Source organism: Citrus clementina, unplaced genomic scaffold (genome assembly GCF_000493195.1).
Source record: "Citrus clementina cultivar Clemenules unplaced genomic scaffold, Citrus_clementina_v1.0 scaffold_2, whole genome shotgun sequence".
Classification (NCBI taxonomy): Eukaryota; Viridiplantae; Streptophyta; class Magnoliopsida; order Sapindales; family Rutaceae; genus Citrus; species Citrus x clementina.
The window spans coordinates 82,570-94,600 of NW_006262688.1; the positions used below are offsets into that span (position 1 = coordinate 82,570).

At 36.0% G+C, this 12,031-nt stretch overlaps 2 protein-coding genes across 2 annotated transcripts; one reads left to right on the forward strand and one right to left on the reverse strand.

Annotated features, from left to right (window-relative positions):
* The first annotated feature begins 448 nt into the window (after window positions 1-448).
* Window positions 449-8,445, forward strand: LOC18050430 (pentatricopeptide repeat-containing protein At5g56310). The gene is made up of 3 exons (XM_024191149.1): window positions 449-2,465; window positions 5,359-5,443; window positions 8,388-8,445. Exon 1 carries the CDS (start codon window positions 488-490, stop codon window positions 2,180-2,182), a length of 1,695 nt encoding a protein of 564 aa, XP_024046917.1. The 5' UTR covers window positions 449-487; the 3' UTR covers window positions 2,183-2,465; window positions 5,359-5,443; window positions 8,388-8,445.
* LOC18050431 (kinesin-like protein KIN-14T) lies at window positions 3,165-9,965 on the reverse strand. The gene is made up of 12 exons (XM_006445483.2): window positions 9,689-9,965; window positions 9,075-9,346; window positions 8,892-8,975; window positions 8,442-8,609; window positions 8,191-8,297; window positions 7,722-7,900; window positions 7,216-7,377; window positions 6,772-6,987; window positions 6,368-6,405; window positions 5,915-6,042; window positions 3,835-5,320; window positions 3,165-3,689 (listed from the first exon to the last, which is right to left on the reverse strand). Exons 2-12 carry the CDS (start codon window positions 9,289-9,291, stop codon window positions 3,574-3,576), a joined length of 2,901 nt encoding a protein of 966 aa, XP_006445546.1. The 5' UTR covers window positions 9,292-9,346; window positions 9,689-9,965; the 3' UTR covers window positions 3,165-3,573.
* Window positions 9,966-12,031: the final 2,066 nt, after the last annotated feature.

The following is a 12,031-nucleotide window of genomic DNA, read 5'->3' on the forward strand; positions in this document are numbered from 1 at the left end:
AGTGCCACTAGTTCTTCTAAATTCCTCGAAAACGAAGGACCCAAGTCAATAAAAAGACTCGAAAACATTTTAACCTTTTCATCTTCTGACTGACAGCAATTACTTGGTACTAACAACACTTTAAACTGACTCAAAAGACCAATCTTTTTGTATGAGTATGACATCTAATCAACTAACCAACCCAACCCCATCGCTTGAAATTCAACTTGGAAGAATCATCTTTGGACTTTGTGCCTGCCTTTTTAGCTTGTGAAAAATCATTACAAAAACCCAGGCCTAACTGTCTCTTTTAGTAGAACGTGCCACCAAAATCAGGAGTACTGTTTCGTCTCATTGTGTTCCAAAATTTAACTAATAAGCTCTAACCTCGATACACGCACGCGCACACACCCACGCCCATTAACAAGAGTTCAAGATAATAGAGGCCTGAAATTGAAAAGTGGACTTTTTGTGCGCATAACAAAATGACATAAGAAGAGCTTTAAAGATGTTTTCTTTACACAAATCCTCTCTAATTCTGGGCAAATCAATATCACTTTCCTCTTTACGGATCATACACAAACGTCTCATTTGTTGTACAAGTGCAGCAGACCTTGTCACTTTGCTAAGTCAGTGCAAATGCGCAGACATCAAACACTTGTTTGCAGCACATGGGTTTATGATCGTTAGAGGCCTTGATCAAAATAATCACCTGCTTAGCCGATTCATCGACTCCTGCTCTTCTTTGGGCTTCTCTGATTATGCATATTCAATCTTCACCCACAAATCCAAACCAGATGTATATCTCTATAACACCACCATCAAGGCTCTCTGTCAAACTGACAATCCCTTAAATGCAGTCATTCTTTATAACAAAATTCAAGCCAGCGCCTTGCGTCCTGACAACTACTCATTCCCTTTTGTATTAAAGGCTGTTGTTAAGTTATCAACAATTGAACTGGGGAGAGAGATACATTGTCAAACAGTAGGAACTGGGTTAGACTCTGATGTTCACGTTGTCGCGGCTCTTATACAAATGTATGCTTCCTGTAAATGCATTTATGATGCTCGTAAAGTGTTTGATGAATTGAGTCTTAGAGTGTGGAATGTTGCAGTTTGGAACACGATGGTTGCAGGATATGCAAAGGTTGGTGATCTGAACAATGCTCGGGCTCTATTCGAGCTCATGACTGAAAAGAACGTGATTTCTTGGACTACTTTGATTGCAGGGTATGCTCAGATGGACCAACCTAATGAGGCAATTACTTTGTTTAGAAGAATGCAGGTTGAAAATGTGAAACCTGATGAAATTGCTATGTTGGCTGCACTCTCTGCTTGTGCGCAACTGGGTGCAGTTGAGTTGGGAGAGTGGATTCATAACTATATTGAACAATATGGATTGAATACAATTGTTCCTCTTAACAATGCACTTATAGACATGTATGCTAAGTCTGGAAAAATTGGTAAGGCTTTACAAGTATTTGAGAACATGAAGAATAAGAGTGTTATCACATGGACTACAATGATTGCTGGCCTAGCTTTGCATGGTCTAGGAAGAGAAGCTCTTGACATGTTCTCTCGCATGGAAAGGGCTAGAGTTAAACCAAATGAGATTACTTTCATTGCTATCCTTTCTGCTTGTTGCCATGTTGGCTTGGTTGAATTGGGTCGCCGGTATTTCAACATCATGAAATCAAGGTATGGGATTGAACCAAAGATTGAGCAATATGGTTGCATGATAGATTTACTTGGCCGTGCTGGTTACCTCCAAGAAGCCGAGAAACTACTTAGAAGGATGCCATTTGAGGCAAACGCAGCTATATGGGGCTCTCTTCTTGCTGCTTCTAATATTTATGGTGATGTGGAGCTAGGAGAGTGTGCTTTGCAACATCTGATAAAGTTGGAGCCCCATAATAGTGGAAATTATGCAATTTTGTCTAATATATATGCTATTCTTGGGAGGTGGAATGAATCTGGAAAGATAAGGAAAGTAATGAGGGACATGGGAGTTAAAAAGATGCCAGGTTGCAGTTACATTGAAGTGAGTAAAAGAGTTCATGAATTTGTAGCAGGAGACACATCCCATCCTGATTTTGATAGACTCTACCAAATTCTATGCAAGATAAATGGACAGATGAAGTTTGCTGAGCATCTGCAAAATGAATTTTCTGGAGTGCTTGAATCTGATGTGGCCAGTATGTAATTCTAGTTCCACTTACACAAGCAGCTCTAAATCTTTAATGCAGTGCAACCACTTAATACATCATAACTCCCTGATCAGTTTGAAAGACCCTACCTAATGACCTTGGATTTAGTTTGTATCTTTCTTTCAGACCCAGATTCATTGGCAGACATGATTAAAGAACTAACCAAGAATGGGGTCCGTTCTCTCATCCTGATATCAAGTATTGGCATCACTTGATATTTTGGTCATGCACAAAGCTTTATGTGCATTAGAATACTTGTGACAACTCATAAACAGCCAGGTTTGTTCTTGATAAATGTCTCTTTTAATTACTGCTAATAGCTTTATTATCTTTAGCCTCTTTTACTTTCCTCATACTGCCCCCTCTATTTCAATTTCCTATTAAAATTTTCATATGTAGCATACATGAATATGCAAGTTTAATTGTAATTTTCAATTCATTCATGGGATACCCATTTATAAATAAAGAGAGCCTTTTAATTTGAAATCATGTGTTGATAATGATAATCTTTATACATTTAAGGATACTTGTTTATCAAACAGTTTCTTTTCCTCTTCATGCTGATTGCTTAACGTACTTCTTTTTGTTTAATCTGTCAGTTAGTGTACTAGATGCTTGTGTCAATCAGTTTTCTGTGGATCCTAATTAATTGTTTGTTTTCTGTTCCTTACCAGACATATTTTCCAGTAAGTTGCTAAGCCCTTTCAAGTCCTTCATCATCTTCAAAGCTGTGTTAGTTGCAATGTTAGCTCACTAGTGAGTCTTTAAGCTGTGCATAACCTATTAACGGTCAAGCATTTTGTTTTTTTTTTTAAGTAGTACTTTTGTTGTTTCCAAAATAAAAGGAAAATCAAGAAGATAAGAAACAAAAACTGCACAAACGAAGTGGTTGACACTCTCTTTCCAATCTCTAAGAACAGTTGTCAGAATGATGCTGCTAGACTCAAATTTGAAACATTATCAACATAAGATGCCCGTTTCATTGAATGGACCTTTTCCAAATTGTCTCCAAAATTCTGTGCTATAGAAGAATCTAAGCGACTACTACATACATACATTATGAAAAATAGATATATGGGTGCATATATACAAGTTTGAAGTGCCAGTTCAGCCTGCCTGATAGATCTCTGTAGCCTCATCATTCTCATGTTTACAGGATTGGCACAGAGCCACCAGGCCTTTGAGATTAAATAAAATAATATTTTTTTCCTGTCTAATCAGACAGATATAGAGATTTGGCATTTTTTATTCAGTTAAAGCTTTTTCCCTAAAAAATTGGTGGGAAGGGTTAGTGAACAGAGAATATGCAAGCATTCAATTCACACTCAACCCAACCGTTATGCAGTCAAAATTGCTCAACTTCTTTCTTTCCTTCAGTAGAACTGCTTCAAAGCATTAAACCATGGAAGAAGTCGTTGTCAAACCCTAAGTCATAGAGTCCCAATCCTAGAAGAGCACTGGCAAATAATATCTGGATCTTCTTTTTGAGGACATAACATGTTCCTGCCCAATGTGCAATAAAAACAAGTTGTAATATTGTGAATGAGAATAAAAACAAGTTGTAATATTGTGAATGAGAACTACTTGAGAAACAAAGAGCTTGACCAGATAAGAGAGTAATATTTGATTTAAATATGAACATTCTCACCTTCGCTATGTGTACTTCCTTGTGATAGGATGTATGGCATATTTAGATCCTTCTGATGCATATTTAGATCCTTCTGATTCACTTCATTCATAAATAGAGCTCTTTGGGATCTCAGTGTTAAGGGGCTGGGTCTTGTTTCCATTGGAAAGGGTTCAAAAGAAGCATCCAGTTCTTCCTCTTCATTATCGTTTACACCTATTTCTGTAGACGCCTGTTCACAGAGCGAGTCCAGATCCGATATTGAGACAGAAACACCCGAATCTCCTTTTGATCCAACGGTACTATTATCTGATTCAGACGGAGAAAAAGTGCACCCACCATTCCTTAGCATGCTCTCTGAGCAGTACAATTCACCTTTGACCGGCTGCATTATTGACATTGTATATAGTTCATCATCATCTCTATATTGATTCAGTGTACCGCAGCAAATATCAGGTAGGGAAGGAGTGCTAGATGTATTATTATCATCTATCAACAATCTATCCCTAAAATCTTGCATTTGTATCACTGTTTGCCCTACTGTTGTATGAGATGAAGAAATGAAATCCAATCTTGAGTCCATTTCAAATAAATCCTTCAACATTGGTAGAGGTCTTTCGGTAATTACTTCTGGGATGGACAGTTCATCTCCTTTGACATCAAACTGTTTCTTCATTTTATTAAGGCTGGCAGTATTTTCTGCAGTAAACTCATATGCAGGCACTGGGCCATTACATAATCTCTCTGCTGTGCTTGGTTCTCTTCCCCTATGTTTCTTCCCTGGGATTGGAATAGTTAGTACTCGTTTACTTCTGTGTGTAAAACCAGCGATAGTGGGTTCATTTTTATGTAAAAGCCAGTCATCAACCTTTGAAAATTTTTTTGTGTTGAATTTTCCAGTCTTTCGACTTCCACATTTCTCAAGGTAACCGGGGGGAGCTCCTTGTCGGATTGAAGTCCTCTGTGATCTGTCCTGCTCAAGAAAAGTTTCAATTTTGACATCACAGTCTAATGTCTCTTGGCTGTATTCTGTTTCATAGTCTGCACTATTTTTCACGTTCAAACCCACCAAACAGCTAGATCTTGAAATACTATGCTCTGAGTTGTATTCTGATTTGTTTTTCACCGGGAACGTCACAGACTCAGCACGATGAGATGATGGCCTTTTTCTCCGAATGGCTCGGTCTTTTCCTTCTGAATTATGAAGATGAATTCCAGACTTTCTTCTGCTGCAAAGAGTTGCACTCATAAATCTTGGTAATTGTGACATAGGAGCTACTTTGACATCGTCAACCTTATTCTTCTTACATTTGAGGTTAGATAGTGGCTCTTCAGATGAATGGGAAACTTCTAGTTGCTCTTGAAAAGAATGTGCAGGCCTTGTCAGAGCTTCTAATTTCTCACTTAAGTTCTCAATTTCTCCTCTAACTCTTAGGCGCTCTTCTTCAATCTTTTTCATCTTTTGCTGCAAGTTCTTCATTGAAACTTCTTTCTGGTCTCTTGCTTCCTGAATATTAATTATTTCATCTTAATTATGAAATGCAGAAGTTCAGTTTGTAATGAAGCAGAAGCAGAGGAACCTTAAGCATTGTTTGAGGAGATTATCTGAGATGGCAGTTCAACAAACCAGGTAATGCACCTAACAATTGCATTATCTTATTTTCTTTCCCAAAAAAAAAAAAAAAAAAAAGGTATCATTTATGTAGACGAATTACTAGCCACTTTTCTGTATGATTTGTTCTTTTTTTTTTTTTCTTTTGGTAGCAGAATGCTTGCTGTAGCTAAATAGTTGTTCCTTCTTTTCTAAGTTTGTGTATTTAGAGATATTCTTAGGCAACTTCTTGATAATCATTCTATGTATAAAAAGTTATAGTCTATATTGCAAGTGCATGATAAGCAGTTTCTTCGGTCACTTTCAGCTTTCTTTTGACTTATAGTAAATTTTGATATCGTTCACTGCATATCCATGTGATTCGACCAATTTACAGGGAACAAGGTGCCTTTTTTCTGTATTTCATAAATTGAGATCTCATTGACATGCTACCAAGCTAATTAAAATATTTAAATTGCTATATGAAGATACAATATTGCATCTACTTACATTTGAATCCTCATGCCCAAGGTGAACGCTTTTTACCCTCGTTGCAAAATTTAGAGAACATATTGTCTCACACAAATCGTCTTCCTTGGGGCTGACATGGACAAGCATCAGTGTCTTTGAGTCCTCACCTGGAAAAGAAAAATGGCCAGATATAACCTACATAATATGAATAATTAATTGGATCATATGTCTTCACTCTTATGAAAAGACATTCACTGGGACTTCCATAATCTTTAGAAACCATGAGGAGATGATTTTGTTTTAGTTTGGTTTAAAAGCATTTGATTAGTGGTACCACTTGATCGGTACAAATAGACCTCTGGAACTCTGTGTTTTGGTTGGTACAACCTAAAGTAGGGGAAGTATATATATATATTTTTTTTCATTTTTGCTATGTTATTTGATGTGTATCTTAGAAATAACAGAATATGGGAAAAAAAAGAATAAAATTACCTAGGGAATCTTTAAGTACTTGCGTCAACTTGCTATTCCTGTCAAAAGAAAGAAATTGTTAGCTAGGTTTCTGTCTATGACCATGTTGCAATCTAATGAATTTAGAGATTGTCTGCTTCTTCTGGAAGTATTGGAGACTGAAATCTCGAACTTCACTCAATTCAGATTCTTAAGTTCTAATTCCTTGTTACAAACAAAGGGTTAGCTTAGTTTGAGGAGTCTTTTGTTGTATTATGCAGAAAATTACTAATCAGTATTAGCACTGCAATGAAAAAATCTAATGCAGCTCATTCGATTCTTGAATGGAGGATAGGGCTCTTTATACAACTGAATTCCAAAAATGATCTATGCAGCTGAGTTCATGTTGTTGGGATGGGCTGTGTTGAGTTGAGTTTCCTATTTACCTGTAAGGTACATGGCGCTTTCTCCTTTGAAGGGCGTAAATGACATCTCCAAGAGCAGAAAGTGACAAATTAATGGCTTTTCCTTCATCAAGCCTTCTCCCCCGTGCTTTTGTCTTCAGCACACGCTCACTTCCTCCTAGGTCGACTAACCAAATTTTGTTTTTTTCCCGTCGCCTCTCAGGAGCATCAAAGCAGGTTATTGATATGCGAATCATGCTGTTAGAAGTATTGAAAAGGGAGGCATACTTAGAACGTAATAGATAATGTTGCCAATATTAAGCAGTTTCTAAAAATTTGCATTTGATATTGCAAATATTAAGCAGTTGCCAAAATTGGCAGTCAGATATTGAAGTGTTTTATGATTCCTAATGAGTCTCAAGCTTCACTTAGCTCTCTGGTAACCTAATTCCACAAACGATTTGAAAAATTCTTAGAAGTAATTACCAGTGAGATCTGCTAGAAGTCCTGTTTGAATTTGTAGAGGCAGTTGATCTGAACCGGCAACCTAATCTATACAGCCTCAAAGCTTGGTTGAAGTCATTCACTTGGATGGTCACTAGGTTGTCAATTTCAATCCCTCCCTTTGGTTCTGTATGAATGGAAAGGCTGCAAATACAGTGGATTATGTTAGTTGGAAAGGTATTCTTGTTGCATATAGGAAAACAAAAGTCCAACTCATTTCAAGATTTTTCAAAATAGTGGATATTTTTCAGTTGAAATCAGAGAAAAGATGTACTCCTACTGATCTTTCTGGTAAAATGGTGGATGAACATTAGTTGAATTACTGTGAACATCCAGTAGAGGGGAAAATTAGGCTCTTCATGAAGTTGACAAAAAAATGATAGGGTTTGAGCATTGACCTTTACAATGCTGTGACAAAATTAAGGATCTTGAAGTTGACAAGAACATCTTAATGAAAACAACTAGCATCGTACAAAAAGCAGACTTACCAAGGTGGCAAAGGATCAGTTGCTTTTGTTGGCTGAGTAACAAGCAGGTCTTTCAAACTTCCCAAGTAAATTTCAAGCATACTGAAACTGATGCGAAATGCATGATTGCTTTCCATTGCTTGCTTAAATATTGCTTCAATTGCTCGGGGCACTATGCCAGGGGAATCTGGAGTACCTTCCTATAAATTATCAGTGGAGAGAGGTAGACTAAGAAAAGTTACATTGATTCTCTTGATTTTGGTAGAGATATACGTGTTCACTCCAGATAGGATTTGATTCACTTAGTTTATGAATGACTATAAATAGTGTGGCCAGTTAGTTCTTATTTGCAGTGCAAGTGATTACTCATTTGGATAATTTCTTAATTAAAGATAGATTAGCTAAGCAGCTGATTATTTGGTACGTCACTTAATTACACCTAGAGCTTTTCATGTTACTTGATGCGGTTCCCATATCGTAAGGTCCTTACCATTGTGAAACTTTTTCCTGTGCCTGTCTGCCCATATGCAAAAATGCATGCATTGTAGCCATCCAGGACAGATTTGATGACTGGTTCAACTTCTGAAAAGACTTCATCTGAAAAATTACAACCATAAAACTCATTTCATAACTTATAACCGTATAATTCAAGTTGGTGGCTCATAATACGTCTGCTTTTTATTTCAGGGCTATACATGAACGAAATGAAATCACAGAGAGAAGTTGTACTAATTCAAGCACCTTGTGATGAACCTGGATGGAAGACCTTGTCAAAACTGTAATTTTTACTCTTATTATCAGCAAGTTTCAAAAGAACATTGCTTGAATCTTTAGCTATAACAGGTCTTAGGCGTCCAAAATTCTCCCCCATACTGATGGGTCTTATACGGCAAAAGACACGGATATTTCCTGCAATGGCCGATACAATTAGCATATGACTAGATTTATTTACAATGACTTTTCAGGTTGGATGCAGCAAATTAGTAAATGATATCAAACACCATCCTGCATATGACCCTCAACCTTGACAGTCAAACAGACTTTTGCTGAGTTCAAAGGCGGATTCAGCATGATCTTGATTGTTGGACAGAGGGATAAAGGTTTCTTTGTAACATAATGTGATGTAATTTCGTATTTTTTTTTTTTCCTCGGCATTGACGATCGATTTTTTCCAAGTTTAAGATAACTAACCTTTCGAATCTAAAAACTCATTTAGGATCTGCCTTCTCTGTATGTTCAGTTGATTTATGCATGCAGATAAAGTAGCAAGTTCATCTGTTAAAAGTGATACAAACAAAGGGTTTATATCAGAATGAGGTAGTGATTTATGAAAACAATGAAAACAACATGCACGTCCTAATGCGAAGCGCCAACCTTTTATTCCTGAAATGGTCGGTCCTGAATCAATTTCTTTGATTTCAGAACACTGTGTCTCTAATTTTTTTCCTTTTATATCAGTGGATGGTAGGTTTTTTACAATATCACAAACCGATTTGACCCAGGAAGACGTTAAATGTGCCTTTAATCCCAGCAGGGAATGAATCGTTTCACCAAGCTTATGAACAGATTGCTTCGAGTCCATATTCTTCATCTCCAACCAGTGATCTCGTACCCAAAATTTTTGCTCTCTAATCCATGTCACTAAACTGCATCATACTTTTCACAATAAGTAGGCTGAAAAATATGGGTAGAATGGTTAGCTGCTGAACTGTATACTTGCATACACGCTTCAGCAGTGACCTTCAGCAGCTGAAATATAAGCTAAGTTTCTTGGCCCAAAAAACAAAAACAAGGAAAAAAAAAAGATCAAACATACAGCTTCAATCTGATAAATCAGACTCTTTTTTTCTCCTTTTAGTAAAACCAAGAATAGACTGTGGACAAAAATATAACAACGAGAATCTATGCAACAAACATATGATTACAAATGCAGCGCCCCTTTTGCTGCAAATCTAAAAATGAAAAGTTTCGGAGAAAAGAATCAATACCATTAATCTTGTTCTTGTTCAAAGGCTTACTGCATCATTGCTTCAAAGCTCCTGCGTATTAATTAATCCTGGAGCAAGATAAGACCAGACGATATGTTAAAAGCTTTGAATCGGTACAGCCTTCGGCGGCGAAGAATTCTTGTTTCAATAATGGTATAATCATGATTCAACCTAAAAAATAGAAGAAGAATCAATGACAGAGAAATGGTATCCGAAATTTCACAATTGTTTTAATGCTGAAGAAAGAATTTATGTTTTTGCTGTTGCAGAACACATAGAAAAGAAATATATTAATCATCAAAAACACTTAGTTAAATGAAAAAACAACAACTCCATGTGAATGCATCAAGTAAAACAGCATTACTTCCATATGTTATAGAGATAATTTGTTGTTGGAATCTAGCTTCTTGACAAAATACCAACATTAATTTCTTTTGCATGATGAGTGAGACTTGGCCCCATGCACTAGCAGTATCCAGTATTAATGTACACTCATCATTTTTTTTTCATGGACATGGTTAGAGTAAAAGGCTCAACTTAATTAATTCCTCACTGTCAATTGTTTCTTCTCTTTGTAAATTCATTTCATCAGTTTTCAGCTCACCAAACACGACCTGTTCACAAGCTCCAAATCTAGATGGTCCAATAATTAATCTTAGATTTCGTGCGATATTATTTTATGTGTGTAAACTAAGCAAACATAGACCTATCAAATGGACCTAAGAAAACTCTATTCCAACTTTCGACAATGACTCAAACAACAAGGTATTTAAAATATCGATTATTCAATTTAATTTCAGTTTTTCTTACCATGTGAGTAGAGCTCCATTAATTTGTTTTGATGTAGTACCATGAATATTTGGAAAACAACATTCAATTTATTTTCCTGTGAACCATGTTACCCAACCTCTGACAACATTCATTTGATGGCTCGATAATACTTTTAGAATCCCCAAAAAAAATAATGGTCAAGCACAAGAATCAATGATAAATTATTGATTCTCGATTTACTTAGCTTGCTCTATTTCCCAAGCATGTGAAATTTATAAAAGTTGTAACGTATCAATAGCTCTAATGGGGAACGTGGTTGATAAAACATATAAAGGACGATAGAAATTTTTTTCTTTTTTTTTAGAAAAAAAAGGACGATAAATATTAGTTGTTATAACTTATAAATGAGCAAAAAAATTTTATCATGCCTAATATTTGTTTTTTTCATATGTGGGTGGGTATATTTATGGTTGTGATAGCATAGTTTTGGTAGGCAGGACTCAAGACGAAAGCCATTTGTTTGGTAGCTCTTAATGGAAAGCTTTACTTTCCTTTTTAAAAAAAAAATACCCTGAAAAATAATAAAAACATAAATTATAATTTTTCTTATGAGTCCTACTTTCATACCAATGTCTCGATTTTTTATACTAGAGACATAGATTAATTCTTAGCAAGTGACTAAATTATATTACAAATTTTAATTCGCTGTACAAAATGGATGGGGAAAAAAATACGTTAAGTGCGCACCTTTTTTGTTCCCCTTTTAGATATGTTTTCTGTTTATATTTTTAAAATAATCAGATGTCTGCATTTATACAATTTTTATCGTATTACAATGTAACAAATTTAATTTTATTCATGTGTGATAGAAATTCTTCTTTTCCTCCCGTTCAATGTCTCCATTTGTACAATTTCCATCGACTTGTAATATAATAAATTTAATCTTCTTCAAGCGTGATAGAAATTCTTCTTTTCTACATGTTTAAAATGTGCACATAATTTGAGCCTAAATTTAATCTTGTCTGTTACTACTGTAAATGTCTGAAATAAGCCAAAATATCTCAGTCCTGCTACATTTTTTTATCATTAACTAGCTCAACAACCTCTAAACAATCTAATTCAATGCTCACATATGAGAGTTCAGCAGTTTTGGCTACATGTAAACCCCACTCCGCTGCCTCAGCTTTTGCAAAAAGAACATCACAATGAAAATTTATGCTCTTGACGGCGGCTGCTACAACTTTCTTAGATGTACCTTTAGTAACAACAACAAAGCCTGCCATTTGCTGATTTTTTTAGATAGTAGCATCCACATTGATCTTGTACTAGCCTTGAGGTGGAGGTTCCCAGTGTTGCTAATTTCCAGATTCTGTTTGCTCCAATTGCTGCTATTCAGGCTTTTTGACTCTTTGATAGGCTAGTTTCTATAACTACACTGGGCTTAGCTATTGATATGGCAGGATCTGAGTTCTCCTTTAAAAACATATTTTTCTTCTGGCATTCCACACCATCCACCACACAAAAGTTACCAGTTCAATCTCCTTGGTAGTTAGCTTTTTTATCAAGCATTGC

What these genes read in the sequence shown, in the direction of transcription:
- LOC18050430 (XM_024191149.1), top strand. Translation starts at nt 488, where the DNA reads ATGTTTTCTTTACACAAATCCTCTCTAATTCTGGGCAAATCAATATCA.
- LOC18050431 (XM_006445483.2), bottom strand. Translation starts at nt 9,291, where the DNA reads ATGAAGAATATGGACTCGAAGCAATCTGTTCATAAGCTTGGTGAAACG. An exon ending in AGTACTTAAAGATTCCCTAG is followed by an intron (nt 6,043 to 6,367) that starts GTAATTTTATTC and finishes TTTCTTTTCCAG; the next exon opens with GTGAGGACTCAAAGACACTG. An exon ending in AGGAAGTACACATAGCGAAG is followed by an intron (nt 3,690 to 3,834) that starts GTGAGAATGTTC and finishes CACATTGGGCAG; the next exon opens with GAACATGTTATGTCCTCAAA.